Source organism: Pogona vitticeps, chromosome 5 (assembly GCF_051106095.1).
Source record: "Pogona vitticeps strain Pit_001003342236 chromosome 5, PviZW2.1, whole genome shotgun sequence".
Classification (NCBI taxonomy): Eukaryota; Metazoa; Chordata; class Lepidosauria; order Squamata; family Agamidae; genus Pogona; species Pogona vitticeps.
This window is the reverse complement of record NC_135787.1, coordinates 14,133,244-14,152,849: the sequence shown is the minus strand read 5'-3', so window position 1 is coordinate 14,152,849 and position 19,606 is coordinate 14,133,244. Positions and strand designations below refer to the sequence as shown.

The 19,606-nt window shown below is 42.8% G+C and overlaps 1 protein-coding gene across 9 annotated transcripts in view; it reads right to left on the bottom strand.

Annotated features, from left to right (window-relative positions):
- AFF1 (ALF transcription elongation factor 1) overlaps positions 1 to 19,606 on the bottom strand; it is a 168,289-nt gene that overhangs the window by 123,227 nt on the left and 25,456 nt on the right. Inside the window, exon 1 of one of the 9 annotated variants that reach the window (XM_073001992.2) lies at positions 19,411 to 19,588. The exons of 7 other annotated variants lie outside the window; for them this stretch is intronic. In XM_073001992.2, the coding sequence (XP_072858093.2) occupies positions 19,411 to 19,427 (17 nt within the window). In that variant the 5' untranslated portion in view covers positions 19,428 to 19,588. Of the gene's footprint in view, positions 1 to 19,410; positions 19,589 to 19,606 lie in introns of those variants that run through there. One more of the 9 variants, XM_078394548.1, reaches the window with a different exon arrangement.

Below are 19,606 nucleotides of genomic sequence, written 5' to 3'. Positions count from 1 at the left end.
CCATGCTTCGGAAGACAGCAATTAAAAACAGTTGATCGGCACTTGGGAAATGGCTGCCCTATGGAGGATCTTCGCTGGACGACGAGGTAATTTCCCCACTGGAATGCATTAACCAGTTTTCAATGCATTCCAATGGGGGAACTGTTTTCGCATGATGACGATTTCGCTGTACAGCAATTTCAGGAGAACGATTTTTCGTCGTCATGCGGGGCAACACTGTATTATGATTTTTTAAAATGATTGTTACCTTCTGAATTTGTTTTGTTTCTCTCTCTCTCTCAATTACTATTTCCAGAATTGGCAAGGTGATAGGTCATATCATCAAGGGAATCTAGACCACCAGTGTTTAACCTACCAAAACTATATGGCCCTTCCCCAAGCTGGTGCCTTCCAAACAGACAAAACTTCAATTTCTATGATCATTACTCATGTTGGCTGGGGCTGGTGGGCACTACAGCCAAAAACAACTGGTGGGCACCGGGCTGGAAAAGAGCATAGGCTGCCCTGTACAGCATGTTCTTTTGGGTTTAAGATTAAATGACCCCTTTGGATCATGTCCAAGTCAACCAATTTACATACTTCTTCCACAAGAAATATCTTGTATCATTGGCTGTACACTGAAAAGCAAGCAACAAAGGCATATCCCGGAATTATTTACAGTACCAAGAATGGAGCATGCTACCGTCTGTCAAGTTAAACATTAACTTTTTGTTTGTCAAAGGGGAATGAAGTTTGTACTTAAGCATCAGTAGGACACAGATTGTGTTAAGTCTTAAAGACATGGCACTCTAATATATCCTTGTAGCATTCTAAACCTGATTTTATCAAAAGATGTTTGGAAAATCTCATTATAAAGAGCATAATAAACTCCTACACTAGACTGTTCGCACATAAATCTTATTAAGTTCATGAATGGCAATCTGGAACGAATATATCTGGATACTGCAGTATCAGCTACACAGAGAATGGCAGGTCTGTGGTATTCCAGATTTTTATGAAACAAAAGCTCCATCGGTCCGGATCACTTTGCAATTCTATGATAGCCCAAAAGGTTAACGACCGAACACCAGACATTTCTCCTGTAAGTATCAAATTAATGCTTACAATTAACATTAGCACATATTTTGCCTCTCAGTGGATCACACTGAGCTGAACAGCAGCATGTTCCAGATTTAATCGCTGGCACATCCATGTAAAAGGCACTGATGTGAAAGGTTTCTCTCTGCAGAAGAACACAGCGATCTAAGCATACGCAACACTGGACTAGAGCAGTGGTTCTCAGGATCTGACATCTTGTGTTGTACCCATCAGTCGATCAAAGAACCATTATAGTATTGTTATGAGTGAATACAATCTAAAAATAATAATTCAGTCAGCAGCTAAGAATGTAATACCACTGAGCATATATTTTGCTGCTACAACAACTATTACTGTATACACTAAGACAGTGAATAAAATAATCACAAGAGCATTACAAGGGAAACATTTTATTGTCACGATTAAACCCAAACATAATCAATAATTCCATAGTTTGATGTTTTGAAAACTCTGTGTCACACCTGAACCATTTCTGCGCTCCACCAGTGTACCACTTTATCCAAATTGATGGTCTAGAGCTAGTAGCAATTTTCCCTCTAAGGTGTGTGTTCATTGATCTCATGCAGCCAGGTTAACATTGCTGCCCATTTCTTTCCAGTTGCTGCTAGAGAACTCCCCCCCCCCGGGGGGGGCAGAGCCCCATGCAGCACTAGCAAAAATTAGAGGGAACATTGGCTGGTAGCTTTGTCAACTGTCTGAAGCTATCTGTTCACACCATTACTGAGTAACTAGTCATATCTTTTAGGGGAGTGAGCCGCTCAAACTGTGGCCCCATTATTGGTTTGAATAAACCAAGTTAGCAGTATTTGGGGGGGGGGGGAACCACCACCACCACCTAATCCACACCATTCAATTTTTTATGGTTCAAGGAAAACAAAGTGAAAAAACTATCCAAAGCCCCCAGAATTTTTGCCAAATATCACTTTCTTACACATTCAGGCTATATGTATATTTTCTTTTAAACTGGCTGGTGATCAACATATCTCGTTGCAGGGCCAGAGGCTGAGACTTCAATTCTCCACTGTCCTTCCTGGGAGAAGAGCCAGACTGAGTAGGTGTAGGAAAGCTGCAGAATCTCCCAAGAAGAAGGTAATGGTAAACTATTTCTGCATATTCTCTACCTAGAAAACCCATAAAAAAGATCAGCATAAGTTGGAATGGACTCGACAGCATGCAATTATTATAGGTGCTAACAGCATTTTAAAATTTGCAGAACATCTTGCATGTGGGTGGGATCCACAAACATTACAATAACCCTATGAGCTAGATCAGTTGGATACAACAGTCTTCTATTAGCACTTTAACACATACAGAGAGAGAAATGCAGCACTGTTCTACAGCATCATGATGGCAGGTAAAAGGTTAGCTTCAGCTGCACAAGCAATCTAAACAGTAAACAGCTGCAGGTACCTGGAAGGCTGACTTAGAACTCAGAAGCTGAGTGGGAAGAATGATGGTGTAATGCAAGCCAACCTGGAATATTAAAAGTCTGCCAGATGTACAATCCTTTGCAAAACCAGATGCATCGTTTCAAATAAGCACGTAGCACACCCTCAACAGATGCTTTGAATTCAACCTTCAAAGCCTTTCACAAGGAACTAGCTGTGCACCTCTGTATATTGCAAGGTTGCCCCACCTAAAGATGCTATCCTCAGCTGCTCTTGTTGACACATACACACGTGTGCTTGCTTTGTTTGTTTACAAAGACTATGTGCTCGATCTGAGCTTGCTTGCCCAATAACTCTTTGAAATGTTGAATTAAGACTGCAATCCTATTAGCAAAAGCACCACCTACAATTGTAAACAGGAATAAAAAAATAAAATTCATTGCAAAAAAAAAAATAGTGATGCTGCACCTCCTGAGGCTACTGCTAGAATGAAGGCATGTTGCTTCAGAAATCTCTACATAACAAAAACTTCTAAAGATCACAAAACAATACATTCATCTGAAAACCACGAACAATGACCCACCTTGGGTCTTTTTTTAAGGAGAATAGCAGGATAGAAATATTTTAATTTTTTAAAAAAATTAAAAACCTACAGGTTTAAAAGGAGGGATTAAAGAACCTCTTAATGAGGGTGAAAGAGGAGAGTCCAAAAAATGGTCTCAAGCTCAACATCAAAAAAACTAAGATCATGGCCACTGGTCCCATCACCTCCTGGCAAACAGAAGGGGAAGATATGGAGGCAATGACAGATTTTACTTTCTTGGATTCCATGATCACTGCAGATGGTGACAGCAGCCACGAAATTAAAAGACACCTGCTTCTTGAGAGGAAAGTGATGAGAAACCTAGATAACATCTTTAAAAGCAGAGACATCACCTTGCCGACAAAGGTCTGCATAATCAAAGCTATGGTTTTTCTAGTAGCGATGTATGGAAGTGAGCGCTGGGCCATAAAGAAGGCTGACCGCTGAAGAATTGATGCTTTTGAATTGTGGTGCTGGAGGAGACGCTTCAGAGTCCCTTTGACTGCAAGGAGAACCAACCTATCCATTTTGAAGGAAATCAACCCTGAGTGCTCACAGATCCTGAAGCTGAGGCTCGAATGCTTTGGCCATCTCATGAGAAGACTCCCTGGAAAAGACCCTGAAGTTGGGAAAGTGTGAAGGCTGGAGGAGAAATGGACGACAGAGGACGAGATGGATGGACAGTGTCATCAAAGCTATCAACATGAATCTGACCCAACTCTGGGAGGCAGTGGAAGACCGGAGGGCCTGGCGTGCTCTGGTCAATGGGGTCACGAAGGGTTGGACACAACTTAATGACGAAACAACAACAAAAACCTCCAAATATCAGAAAAATGTGCATGACCATGTTTTAGATAATGGGTGGAATTAGTCTTAAAATCGGTATAGGACCATACTGCTGCTCAGATTTTCTGGACCACAAATACTTTAATTTTTCATTCTGGAAGAATGTTGCCTTTTATACACCATGCGACGGCCATGCTGGAAAAATATTAATATAACAGACACACAAAACTGATTGCTCCTGTTATTATTTTGCAACAGTAGGTGGGTATTTCCCCTCTCCTGTTCCTAAATCACACTGAATGAAGTAAATGCCAGGATCAAGAGCTGCACAAGGATAATCTCATCATTCATTTCTGTTGTTCTTCAGCCATGTCCATGGGACTTGTGGATTCCCAAGGTGCTTGACAATTTTCAGAGATCCTGCCTACCCAGGTCTATGGCTTGCCAAAGAACACCGTGAGCCACCATGAACACAATGTTTCACACCAAGGCAGGTTCTACTCTGTTTGTTGTCCACTGTCTCCATTTAACCAGCACTACTCTGTCCTGCGCTAGCTTCCAAGGCAGACTGTGTTCCTATGGTAAGAACCAAAGTCAGAACATGCTTGGGGATGCTCCTTGAAAAACGTGTCATTTCACTATTGGCTTCTGCTCCAAACTACTTTACTGTTCTCAAACTAAACAGTAGCTTCTGAGATGTTGTTGTTGTTGTTGCTGTTGTTGTTATGTGCCGTCAAGTCACCTTCAAGTTGTGGCAACACAATGAATGAGTGACCTCCAAAATGTCCTGTCCTCAACAGTCCTGCTAAACCCTTGTAAAGTCTAGCCTGTGGCTTTCTTTTGAGAGTTGATTCATCTCATATTTGGTCTTCCTCTTTTCCTGTTGCCTTCCACCTTTCCCTGCATTATTGTCTTTTCCAGAAAAACCTACCTTTTTGTGATGTGCTCTGAATAGGAAAGCTTGCAAAGCTTTCTTCTAGCACTACATTTCCAAGAGCACCAATTTTTCCCCTGTTTGGCTTTCTTCACTGTCCAGCTTTCACACCTATACATAGTGATCAGAAATACAAGAGCATGGATGATTTTGGCTTCCAGTAACACATCCTTACACTTGATTATCTTTTTTAATTCCTTCACGGCTGCTCTTCCTAGTCTAGGTCTTCTGATTTCTTTGCTGCAGTCTCTATTGGGATTAAAATTTGAACAATGGTATACAAAATCTTTCACTGTTTCAAATTCTTCATTGTCAACATTAAAGTTGTATAGTTTTTTACACTGTTTTTATACTGCCGCAAAAAAGATAAAATGAGCAGGACAGTGTTTTAGGTAAAGGTAAAGGTTCCCCTTGACAATTTTTGTCCAGTCGTGTTCAACTCTAGGAGGCGGTGCTCATCCCGGTTTCCAAGCCATAGAGCCAGTGTTTGTCCGAAGACAATCTTCCGTGGTCACATGGCCAGTGCGACTTAGACACAGAACGCTGTTACCTTCCCACCGAAGTGGTCCCTATTTATCTACTTGCATTTGCATGCTTTCGAACAGCTAGGTTGGCGGGAGCTGGGACAAGCGACGGGCGCTCACTCCGTTGCGTGGATTCGATCTTACGAGTGCTTGGTCTTCTGACCCTGCAGCACAGGCTTCTGCGGTTTAGCCCACAGCGCCACCACGTCCCTTAGGACAGTGTTTTAGCAAGGTTAAATTCCCAGAAAACAGGGAAGCTCAGGGGTTTTTTCACTCGTAATATCACACTATTATAACATGCCACTCTGCGGTCTAGTAAGACCATTTTCCAGAAGAGAGTTGACTCAGGAATGATGCAAACTCTTCACTTTTGTCTGATAGTGGCAGCAGTCTGGACTAGTTCCAGTAAGAGGAAAGAGCAACTTCTGGAACAGAGCTGGCACCACAGTTATGCAGCATTCTCCAGCTTGGCAACATACACAGATACCAGAGACTACAACTCCCATCATATTCTGTCTGCGGGGATTGGGATCATGGGCTATATAGCCCAACACATCTGGGGCATATATGACTGAGGGAGACTGGCAACTGATGATTGAGAAGGACAGGAAAGGGCAAATTCTTGGTCTCAGAACGGCATTTTGCAAAAAGAAGCTCTGCTCTGCAAAACGGACCAGTTCATTAATCAACTGCTAAGGAACTATTATTGCTATGAGCCACCCGCAGCAAGATAAGGAAAATGCTTCAGTTCACTGGCTGAAATCCAGCAATAAGATGCAACTAGAGCAGGCGCACTGAATCAGTCGGGATCTGCTAAGTCAACTCCTCTGTAAGTTACACTGTGTAGAATAGCCTACTCTAGTTGCAACTTACTGCTCTGTGATAGAAACCTATTATCTATATTTTTGCTTTCTCGGTTTATCCCCCTTTTCAAAGCTGTACTCTTATCTATTTTGTTTATAGAAAATTTCAGCTACAGTGCTTTTTAACAAACACACACACACATACATACTGGTAAGTAATACAGAATGTTAGCATGGTTTATAAGAGTTCTTAATGACTTGTGACACTCATTGTTATACTTCTATTATTCAATTTTCCTGCACTGATAAGAAGAAAAACGTAGCATATTGAGGGAAACGGCATCCATAAAAGAAGAGGGTTAGGTCAGAAAATATCTGCCTGGTATGCTGGGAATCAAAATGGTTATCTGCAATTTGCAGCCTGAAGTGGCAAAATCCCACAGACTGTACTATCTAATCTCACTGAACATGTCAAAGTCAGAATGCAATTCACTGAAAGCACAATGGCCATCCACCTATATTTAAGTGGGCAGTACAGTGGTGCCTCGCTTAGCGACGTTAATCCGTTCCAGGAAAAACGTTGCTAAGTGATTTAATCGCTAAGCGATTTTAAAAAGCCCATAGAAACGCATTAAAACGTGTTTAATGCGTTCCTATGGGCTTAAAAACTGACATGTGAAGATCCTCCACAGGGGCGGCCATTTTCGGTGCCTCTAAAGCGAGGCAAAACAGTGGGTGGCCATTTTGTTTTTCCGGCGGCCATTTTGGAACTGCCGATCAGCTGTGAAAAAAGGGTCGTTTTGCCATGATCGCTTCCCTGCGATCATCGCAAAGCGATTTTTCCCCATAGAGGCCATTGCTAAGCAATTGCCTGCTGGGAACTACAGCGGTATCTTGATTTACGAACTTAATCTGTATTGGAATGGTGTTCGTAAATCGAAATGTTCATAAGTCAAAACACCATTTCCCATTGAAATGCATGGGAATGGGATTAATCTCCTCCAGCATTTCAAACAGACAAAAAATACAAAAATAAAAATAAATATAAACAGAGCAAGTCCCACACTGGGATTGCAAAAAAATAATAATCCAAAAACAACACAGCACAGAAACATAACCCCCCCCAAGTCAAAACCCACCCTCCAAAACCCACCCAGAACAGTTTTTTAAAAAGGAAAAAGCAGCATCTTACCAGTCCGAAGCCTCTTCAGCCTCCCGGGCTTCCACTGCCACAGTGACCGCCGGTGGCGGGGGCTTGAGCCTGGCCAGGTTTCTTCGGCCGCTCGCCTCCCAGCTCGCCTTCCACTTGCTTCGTGCCACCCTCCGTGGGCCCATGGTGGGAAATTCAAATGGCTGAGGGCAGCAAGGAACAAGCAGGAGGCGAGCTGTTGAAGAAACCCAGCCAGTTCAAGCCTCCCGGCGCTGGGCTACCTCTGCCACCTCCGCCCCTGCCGCTGCCACCAGAGCACCCAGGAGGCTCAAGCCTCGTGGCTTTGGATCACCTCCACCCCTGCCAGAGCACCCAGGAGGCTCAAGTCTCCTGGGCTCTGGGTCACCCTCACCGCCCGCCGCCCCTGCCGGAGGACCCAGGAGGCTCAAGCCTCCTGGTTCTGGGCTGCCCCCACCGCATCTCTTTCCCTAACTGTTGGGGCGAAAGAACTACAAAGAAGCAACCTCTTCACCACCAACAGTTAGTAAATTTAAATTTCCTGCCCTTTCTCCCTGCCTTTTTTGTGTTCGTAAGTGGAAGCTCCATTCGCAAGTTGAAGCAAAATTTTGCAAACGGAGCGGTTCATAAGTCAAAATGTTCGTAGGTAGGGACGTTCGTAGTCAAGGTTCCACTCTAGAACAAACAATACACAGCATTCCCAGAGCCTGCAGGCTCATTCCATTACCAGAAACCCCCAAATACCACTGATTTAAACTCGGCCTCTCACTCCCAGCTCTTGGGATACCCTTCACTGACGCAACCTCTCAAAGAAAGGCATTAGGTCAAATCCTTATGGGAGAAAGACCCTGATGTTGGGAAGGTGTAAGGGCAAGAGGAGAAGGGGACGACAGAGGACAAGATGAGTGGACAGTGTCATCGAAGCTACCAACATGAATTTGACCCAACTCCGGGAGGCAATGGAAGACAGGAGGGCCTGGCGTGCTCTGGTCCATGGGGTCACGAAGAGTTAGACAGGACTTAATGACTAAACAGCAACAATAGAAAACTGTTCTCAGTTTTGCAGCACACGAATACAAACCAATGTTAAGTTAGTAGTGCTCTTGAAAACTGGTTCACTGGATTTGTTTTCGAGAACATGATTGTACAGGCAATAATGAGAGTCTATCCTAATGCCATTACCCAGTCATATTTAATGAGAGCAAGAAAACACTGAGAACAGACAGTAGCCATGTGCATTCATTACATCTATGCTTCTCTCTTTGTAATGTTCCATCTTACATTCATTCAAACAGGTGCCTTGCCCCCTTTTAACAGCACTGAAATATAATCTCCGTATGTGAACAATGGAAAGGAGACAACATCTAGACCCACAGCCTTGAAGCAGTCTGAAAAGAGTGGCTGAAACTTTTATTCAGTAACATCCTTTTCAGTACACTTCCTCCCCCATCCCAACTGCTCAGAGCAGGCAATATAGCTGCCACTCACAATAATATTCCCATTGTACAGATATGATGGTGAAGCCAAAAAATGTTGATCTCTCCAAATGCCAATAATGAGTGGCAGATTTGTACTTGGAATCCCTACGGTCAAATATATGTTCATGTATGAGCCAGGATAAGACCTTGATAGATGCAGAAGAAAAACCCCAAACTGAGAGAACTGAGTAATTCAAACAGAAGACAGACAACAGGTCCAACTGGTATCACTGTTAAGATCCCACAGCAACACGACAAGGAAAAGACTACAACTCAATGGCTAAAGACCAACAGTAAGTCATAACCAGAGTAGGTCCACCAAATAAGTGGGGACCTGGTGGGTCAACTACTCCATTGGTTCTACCAATTCAATTGGCCTAGTCCAATTACAACGTACTACTGGATGTCAGTCATTGATTAAATCAAGAAGTAATCATGCAAGTGTAAACTCATCTAAAGAACAACACACATGCAGGATTTCCTGGGATCGTCCTGAGTTATCTACTAGGATAAATGCCACCTTGTAGCAGTCTACAAATGCATCATTAAAATTAATAACAATGTGCCTTCAAATCAATTATGACTTACAGTGGCCTTTCCAATGGTTTTCTAGGTACTAAGTACTCTGATGTTGTTTACTTGTCCCTCCTTCTGGTGGCATTCTGAGACTGTGCAGCTTTCCCAATACTTCTTATTTTTTTTATTTATTTATTTATTTATTTATTTATTTATTTATTTATTTATTTATTTATTTATTTATTTATTTATTTATTTATTTATTTATTTATTTCTATCCCTCCTATCTGGTCATTGAGACCACTCTAGGCTGCTTACAACAAGAAGAGTAGTGAAGAATCAAAACTCTTCGTCCCTGCTTTACGTTCTCCTACCCATAGAATTACCCAACCAATAGTGTAATTATACAGCACACACTGCTCTGGATCGTCTCATCTGTCACACCATAGGTGAAGGGGAAGCATCTCATGTTCAAACGTTCAACCATAAAACTCAAGCATCTTGAAAGACAACATGTTTCTCTTTTAAGGGAGGGAAAGAAAAACAGAAATTCCATAGTCTGATTGGGCATATAGCAATAGTTGGGGGAAATTATCACAGGATTCTGTCAGTAGTATCCATCATTAAATCTCACATAACATGTCCAATACGCTGCCAAAATGCAATACTATAAAGGAATGCCATGTATCCCATAGGTATCTGCTGCCATATGCTAAGTAAAAGACATGACATCTAAACAAGTTGAAAGAAGATCTTTCATAAAAGGGCTATTAATAACTCAACATCTCCCTAATAGTCAACACACAGAACTTCCAAGTTTCCTCCAAAAGCACAGCTGTGAGGGAAAGTTAGAGGTTATTTAGGATTTATTTTCAGTTTACATGGGAGTATAAAGACACCCAACCAGTCCAACTAGAAGCCCAAGTAAACCACATTCCCCATACTCCAGCACAGAACACAAAATTTTGACCCAAGCTTATGCAGAAAATATGTTGATACAGAAGGATTTCTCTAAAACTAAGCAGTTTACAAATACATCTGGAATGAGCACATTTCAGTCCTACTAGCATGCCTGTGACAGGAACCTGACCAATACGCTCAGTAACAGGGAAGCAAGGTGATCGGTTGGGTTGTGCAGGTAGCCAACCTATCCTGGAGTCTGAAGGAGGGCTGGAGGGTGATGAAAAGAAGTAAAGGTGTAATGGGCAAAGGAGGGTGTGCTTGGGCTGTTGGGCTGTAATTGGGGGGGAAAATAACAAAGCATAGATTTGTTTCCCAAGTTATTTCTACTCTGTAATAAACAGAGTATCATTGGTTCATTCTTCAACCACTGAGTCTAGTGTGGTTAAAAGCTGGGTTCAAGCCCTTTAATGGAAAGTTCTTTTAAAAAGTGACAAGTCTGGGTTGCGGGCTGGTCACAAACTGGTGGCAGCGGTGGGATTCCCATCACAATGCCTTATTACTGGTAGTGTTATGTAGGCTCATGGGAGTTGCAGTCCCAATATTTTGCTCCCCATTGGGGCATTTCCAAACAAAGGACTCCTCACGCTAGCAATCACCAAGCAATCTGCAGCCATTCTATCTTTTTCTCCTTAACAGATTTCCCTGATAAGAAATAAATGTGGAAGAAATGGTAAAAACAAAAACAAAACAAAAAGGGAGGGTTGCAAGTAGAAGTCACCAGAAGCCTCTATTAAAGTGAATGAGGAAGGATAACAGCATGATACAAGCCTTATTTGGAAACACTCTTGATTACTCTGATAGAATCACTGCAATGATTTAAAGGCAGTGTAATAGGAAAGCCAATTGTCCTAATTTTTTTATCCCCCTACCCATACCTATATAACTGCCTGCAAGCTGTATGTCACAATCTAGTTTCTACAGCCTTTCCCAAGTCTCTCTGGAAAATAATATGCGCTAGCACTGTGACACCACCTCTGACCAGCCCAGCTCTCACCACAAAAACTGGTTCAGCAACATGCACTCACCCAAAGAGAATACACTATTAAATAAAACCCTAACAATCCTTGAAACAGAATACACATACTTAACTAAAGAAAAACAATACGCAGCCCTGTGTGTTGAGACAAACAGCTGTAGATACATTACACGGGAGAAAAAAAAACACATTCTGCTCCAGTAAACAAACCCTAATATGAGAATGCAAATTCTGTAGCTCTTGCTCTGAGGATGCATGTGTTCTATGCAAACTACATGCATTTTTTCAGGGTTGGGTTTTGTTTTTGTTTTGGTTTAAGCAAGAGTTAGAAGAATGGAGATAGGGAAATAAATATACAGTAGTAGGACCGAAAACGTAGCTGAGTATTTTTGGAAGTGTAAAGTCGCACATTTTTAAAGAAAATACATTGACTGTGTTTATGTATCTATAAAACACTCCACAAAAAACTTATATTAAGTAAGTACTCATTAGTCTTTAAGGTCTCACAAGAGTGTTTTTATAGTTGGGTGTGCTGCTCAACTCCACAAGCTGATATGAAAGCAAAATATAGAATCTTCAAAAACTAGTAAAGGTCAACTGTGTAAAGAAATGCAAATATACTAGCAATGTCTAGTGAAACGGAGCTGGGTGGATTTCCAATTACTAATGGCTAGGAAAACTTTCTTGACTATAAAATTAAACACAATGCAGGTCTAAAAATATGTGGTAACTCCTAGCAAAAACTTAAAAGGACACTAACTAGAGACTTTCACTAATCAGCTGCTGGAAAACTTGCTTAAATTTAACCATTGCAAAACAGTTGCAAATACTGTACTGCAATTCTACGTTCACTTAAGGAAGATTAGGCAGGACTGAGAACGGTAGCACTTTTTATAATTGTTCTCTTAATCAAATTTTTCCTAACATAAAAAATTTATTAAATACGTAATCTGCCCTCCATGGCAGCCATCATTCTTAAGACTGCCATGGTGCCACCTTGTTTTAAAAAAATAAGTGCAATTTATATAAACAGCCCCTGGAAACAATCAGCATAGTGAAGAATGAACACATGTACTGCTGGATACCTCAGTGGTTTAGACATCTGGCTGCAGACCCAGAGGTTGAGTTCAATTCCCCACTGTGCCTCCTCAATAGGGGCTGGAATTCTTGATCCACAATGTTCCTCTAGCTCTACAGGTTTAATGATGATTATGATGTGCACATTTCCTAACTGGACCTCATTTCTGATATTCCATATCACAGTTTCTCAGCTCTTACCCAAGAACTTAATTTGTTGGATTCAGATAAGATTCCAGCAGATTCTATGTTCCAACAGCAGATCCTATGGAAAATAGATCTACTGTAAATATACACAGCTATGCTTAGGAATCCACTCAAGGCAATGTCAGCATTATGCTGCAGTGTTTAAAGATGGCAATGCTAATGAATGCTAGTTCAGTACTAAACTACATGCTGTAGTCGCAGAAAGGACCAGGTCTCATCCCCGACATTTTCTAAGTACATCTGCTGGACATCCTGTAGTTGCACTGACTGTGCAAAGACATAATAGAAAGCAGTTGCCACCAATTTTCTATGCAGGTTCTGGAACATGGTGGGAAACTTGTACCCTTCCAAACAGTCCTGGACTCCCAACTGCTAGCATGGCCAATGGGCAGGAATAAAGGCAACTATAATCTGCCAATATTTTAACAGCTATCCATTCACTACTATGATCTGGAAGAGGTGGCTCAGTGGGATAGGCTGTGAAACCAGAGGTTTGGAGTTCGATTCCCCACTATGCCTCCAAGGAGAAGAGCCAACTTGTGGGGCCTTGGGCAGGTTGCACAGTCCCAGGGAAGCACCAGGACAAGGGCATAGGAAACCACTTCTGCGTATTCTCTACCTAGAAAATCCTAGAAAGGGTTGCCGTAAGTTGGAATTAACTTAACAGCACACACATACACAATTTCTGGAATGTGCAAAGCACAGTGAATGTATGGGGTGAGCAAAGGGCAGCCCCACAAGGCACTTTTTATTGGCTCCTGGGTTTGCAATGCTCCACCAAAAAGAAAAAAAAAGCCTATTCCCAGCCCAGTACCCACCCCAAAGATGGACTGCCATCTCTGGAAGCTTCCAGCAGCAGCAATTCTCCTCTTAGGCTGCAGGGATCGCTGTGCTGTTTAACATCAAAAACACTAACTGGAAAGGGATGTGGTTTGGCTTGGTTTCAGATTCTGGGTGGCCTACATCACTGGTTCTTAACCTTGGGTTACTCAGGAGTTTTGGACTGCAACTCCCAGAAGCCTTCACCATCAACTGTGCTGGCTGGGGTTTCTGGGAGTTGCAGTTCAAAAACATCCAAGTAACAAAGGTTAAGAACCACTGGCCTACATGACCCTAGTAGGGACTTGGGCCGCCTCACTGTCGGTTGTTGTTGTTGTTTAGTCGTTTAGTTGTGTCCGACTCTTCGTGACCCCATGGACCAGAGCACGTCAAGCCCTCCTGTCTTCCACTGCCGTAGTTGGGTCAACTTCATGTTGGTCAATAACACTGTCCAACCATCTCATCCTCTGTCGTCCCCTTCTCCTCTTGCCTTCACACTGTTTCCCAACATTCATTGTCGGTAAGCATTGCTAAAAAAAATGGTTGCAAGCCGAAAAATTAAGCCTGCAACCTTTCTCAATCTGAAGAAGTCGCATAAAAGGAAGAGACAACTTACTTTCAATACGAAGGGTCCAAAAGGCAAAAAACTTGAGAAAAGCACAGCCCCTTGGCTGACACTGGCCGTTCCCTTAATAGGCAACCTAGATATGAGCCACTCTGGGAGATAACTGGAGTTACCAATTTGATCACGAGAGTTAAATGCAGCCCCCCAGATCAAAAGAACAGCTGTCTCCATACGACCTCATGTGAAGAGGGCATGAAATGAGGCAGTGGTCAAGAGATCCTTTTTGCAGTATAAGCATGTTTCAAGTTCCTACACCCTGGCCCCCAACTTACATTTGAAAATTCAGGCAACTATGCCAACCCTTATCAACAAGTCAATTTTAACACTTTGCATTTCTTCCAGGCACATGACTTTTGTTTAAAGCTAATGCGATTTAATTTCCCATTCACGACCAACTTCTTACCTTAAGAGTAATTCACAGCAATACACTGGTTGCTGGGAAAATCCATCTCCTCTCCTCTCCCACTACTGTGAGAATTATAGTTAAACGTATACCCATTAAGTGTCAAGAGTTTCTCCTCAAGGTATTCTGGGAGTTGCCATTTCCTAAGGGTGCAGAGAACTCTGTTTGAGAGAGTTTGGTAACCCCTGCTTTCTCCACAGAACTATTCCTCCCAGGGCTTCCTGGAAGCAGAGAAAATTAGTGTTTACACCATTTATTGGTAGTGCTAACAGACATGCACCTTGGCAGAGTTATCCAAGGTTTCCTTATTTCCATCATTAAAAGGTCCTGAATAGATCAGTTGTTAGACCAAGAAACAAGCCACACCAAACCACCAAACCAGTGGTTCATGCCCATCTCTAGGCAGGGCTAAAACCACAATGCAAACTATGCGGTGATTGGAGGAATGGACTAACCAGGGGAATCATGGAAGTTCAACTACCTCTGAAGGCTCAAATAGTCTCTGCCCCAACCAACCCAATTGCGTTCAAACTCTGCCTAGAGGTTCGAATCTAGTTTTGGAGCTAGTACTGGAGCTTCCCTACAAGGCAGATACAAAGGGACTACTTTCACTTTAGGATTATTATGTCCATAAATAGGTCAGCCATATTAGATATGCAAGAATAAATTGCAATAACAAAGCACATCGTATTTGCAATCGATACTAGGCAGACTGGAATGTAGATTACAATGAAGTGTGAGTTCCTAATCTGATTATTCCACTGATTCAGTCATCTGCTTTTTTTATTGTACAAATCACTGCACAGAATGTTGCAACCTTAGCTGTAATTTCACTTGAGGAATCAGAGAGGAGAAGACCAATACAGAATTTATTGCGTCTACCTGGATAATGTTTTAATACTGAGGAAATAAGTAGGTTGCGCGAATCTTTATAAATTGTGCAGTACAACAGGACATGCTTCACAACTTCAATCAGATCAGATTGACAGGAGTAAAAATGTAAGATATATGTATCTTCCTTGTAAAAAGGCTGAATGCAGAGCACTGAAACAGGCCAGGGTGAAATCTCTCCAGTGTCTCAGAAATTCTAAATTATAAAGGTAATTTGCTGGGATAAAGTTCTTACTATGATTTCCAGCCACTGAGTAATATGGGACCTGTGCTCTGTTGATTCAGAGGGCTATATCCCAGACCCACTTCCTAATAGACTCTCTGACTTTCTCAAATCCCAAACAATGATCATCTCTTGATACTCAAACGCGGACTGGCTTGAGTATCAAGATTTCCATTTTATTTCAACACCTACTGCTCCTGTGTTTCTTCTCTGTTTGATTCTGTTGTAATACTGATTAATGCAACTCAGGTATAATGAGGAAACAAAAATGGAACAAGACACCCTCGATTATAAGAGCAATATACTAGAGCTGCAGGGTGTATAAAAACATTGAGATAGCCTGCTGAAGTTGGTTTCTTCTGAAGCACACAGCATCAAGCAAGTAATCTAATCCCACAAACTGGTATTAAACTTGTGCATTTCAGCCCTGTTTCTACACCAGACCTGCCCTGCAAATCGCAGCTCTACCTGCTTGTTGCCAGAGGGGAACTTTAGCAAAGTAGAAGGTGGACTGTACCACTGCAGATTAGAGGTGCAACCTTTCATATTTTCTCTGCACAGACTATAACACCCCAGGCCCAGTTTTCTATTTAGGAGGCATTATTTCATGCAAAGAAAGCCTGAAAGATTATGTTGACTACTGGGATAGCTCAATGAGTTGGAATACCTGGCTGCACAGAGCCCTTTAATTCCCCAGGTATTCAAGGAAAGATGTACATACTTTCCCTTCACAGTTACCAGCCTGTATGCAATGCTCTGCATTGAGCACTGCATCTTGGAAATGTAATACTGGAAGCTGCCACAGGCTGACTGGACCCAGAAAGCTGCTTGGCTCCCATCCCAAGAGCTCCACCAGTTAAGCATAGAAGAATAAGCGACTGGGAGTTGCAGTGATGCCTAGTGGTGCCACTTGGTCATACCACTTATCCCAAACTCCAACTAAATCATACTGCTGATTCCAAACTCAGTTCACTTCTTTTTTGTTCCCTTTTTCTGTTTGCAAAGAGAATGTAACAAAATCCATCCCCCACCTGCAGCATGGAGTAATACGATCCATACTGTACTTCATTATAGTTTATGAGTAAACCTGGCAAAAGATACTGGTTTTTCCTGTCCAGTCATCAGCCTATTACCAATGAGTAATACAGGTATATGCGGGCACACAAGACACATGTGAGTTGTGAGAAATGTCAAGTAAATTCAGAGGCTTGAACATACAGGGCTGATAGAGATACATTTTGATTAATGAGAATGCATGGACCCCAAAATCCAGAACTTCGAGAACAGTGGCCAGTTGCTTTCCAAACAAACCCAATTACCGTTAACTACCATATTTTTCCGTATATAAGACTATACTTTTGTCTAAAATCTTTAGACTAAAACTTGAGGGTCATCTTATACACGGAAGTAAGCTGCGGAGAGAACAAAAACAAGTGGAGGGGAAAGCAGGGATCAAAGCAATCCTGCAGCACGTTGATCCCTTTCTCCCTACACTTGCTAAGCCCCATTTAGATTTCTTAATTTTGGATTAGAAAAGTGGGGGGGGCATCTTATACATGGAAAAATATGGTAACTTTCCATCCAACTGTACTCATTTGTTACCAAAAGGATCCAATAAACTTCAATGGAAGTCACCCCAGGTATGTGTGAATAAGTCTGCCAGTGTACACTGTATCTATCTCTTGGAGGGAAGAAAACAGGGTTTTGTATTCTGTGTTCCTAACAAGTGCTCAGCATAGTCACTGCTGACCATGCTCCAGCAATGCATACACTGCACCCAGGCCTCTAAAGGGAACACAGAAGACAGACACACAAGCATCACTCTTGTGCAATGTAATTCTCTAATTTAAAGATTGTTCTGCAATACCCTTTAACTTATGCCAAAATGGTGTCCCTGTTGCCTGTGAGTGTAGTTCAGTACCTCTGAAGGATCAAGTTGGGGATGATTCCTTTAAGTCAGTCTCCACCAATCTCTCAGAGAAGCAGACAACACAAGCACATCTTTACTATGACAATTATTGTATTGGGTTTATTGTTGTTTCTTATATGAAAAATTGGTCGAATCCAATGCTTTCCCTCTCACTCATTCCTCACCATCATCAGCAGGCACAAAATAAGTCCAAGTTTGATTATATTACCTCCTAATCCTATCTTGGATTACATAAACCGCTTCTCCTGCACATACAAAACTCCTTCTGGGTCTCTGTTGTTGGACAATCTGGGACATGACAAAGCATGATAAAATAAACTATTGCTCTTAAAGGTTCCATAACGCTTCTTAAATTTGGTCGTGTTGAAACAGATTACCATGGCCTCCTTTTTGAAAATTAATTTGTGTATTTTTTGTGTTTACATGCAAAGTTGAAAATGTGTCCCTGTAGGTTGACATCATTCCTCCTGCTGTTCTGTATTCTATAATACCATTTTCTTTCTCCCCACTTAGAAGTAGATAGGTTTACACTGCAGAAATCATACACAGTGCTATTTCTCCAAGGCAACATAGGTACAAAATTGGTCCAAGTCTGATTATATTACAGTACTTCCTAAATAATACTGATGTTAACCATGATGGTCTTCTTCTGCAGCAGCACTCTCATCATGCCAGATTTCCCCAACTCACTGAACCAGCTTAAAAAGACAAATGTTGAGGCTGGCACTTTTTAACACAGAATATTCTAGAAGGTTAAAGCAAACCACCACTAAACTAGGCACAGCGTAAAATGCAGGCAGAGAAGAAATAAGACAAGCCTTTTTTAAAAAAAAAATCCTTCCAAACTATGGCAGCTTAAACTCTCACAATGCCCTAACCCCCCCCCCCCCCCAAGCATGGCTTTCTTTGCAGTATCTTCTCCATCTTATAATTACCCTTCAGGAGGGAAATAAAGTTGCACTTTTCTGCAACAAGGACTCAGCATCCACTTACTCATCCAGACCTAACAGGGGTGACCAGTCCCTTTTACCCAACATGCCTCGCTTCCTATTTCTAGCTCCTGCTTTCCAAGCAGAGAAGAAATACAGGAACCTATAGGACTCCCTTACACCATTGCCAAACTTAATCCTGAAGTAGCTCGCCTGTCTTCTTGGGAGGCTGCTGGCTGTGAATCTGGAAAGGCTTCCTAACCAAACCAGTCGGGCTTCCTGTACAAAGAAGCGAGGCCGATAACCCACATTTATTCTGGGGATTTCTCAGAGAACCTTTTAAAAAATGTTCCCCACGGAAGGAACAAGAGGCCAACACCACCTTATTTTTAAAAGCCTTCTCCCCCCCCCACCTTCCCCAAGGAATAGCCCCATACGATTCAGGGCAACCATTTCTAAAATGGACACCTGGATTCATTTTACCTTCCCTAATTAGGCAGTCGCTGGTGCTAATTACTCTTTGCTTTCCCCCCCCCGCTCTCCCCTTCCTAGCCCCCCCCGCCGAGCCTTCTCAGCCAATTGCGGAGCGAAACGGGCCGTCGACCATTTTAGAAGGCTGGCCGAGACCCCGAAACCCCTTGAACCCAGCCAAGGGCCATTGAGTTATCGTTCCTTCTCGTCCTGGGCGTTATTTGTAACGAAGGGGAGAAAAAAAGCGCCGTCCGCCCCAGGTCGACCAGCCCGCCTTTCGAAAATAGCTTTTTCCCCCTCCCTGCTTTTCCCAAATGCTCCTTATGACATTTCAAGAAGGGGATGGGGGGAAACGACAGGCGATAGAGAGGAGAGGGCACCGAAGGACCCCCTTTTTCCAGGGAGGAAATAAGCGTCCCCCCAACACACACACACGGCTCGAACCTTCTTTCATACAAGGCGCCGCAAAAACTTTGGAAAAACACACACACACACCCGGGATCCCCGCCGAGCAACGCCGACCGTGAGAACCCGAAGAAGGGAAAGAGGTCCCATGGGGGGGGGGGGGGAGAGAGACGGGCCGAAGCAGCCTCGGACACTCCCGGTTCGAGTCCTTACCTCGACTGGGCAGCCATGGTGGGAGTTTAGCAACCGGAGCGTCTTCTCCTGGCCATCGGCGGAACGTCGTCGCGCCCTCCCTATCCCCCAGCGCCCAAACACTTCTCCTCCATTTGCGGAGAAGGAGGAAGAGGAGGCTCGCCTGCTCGAGACCAACACTTTTAGGGGGGGCGACCCACTCGCTCGCACGCGCGCG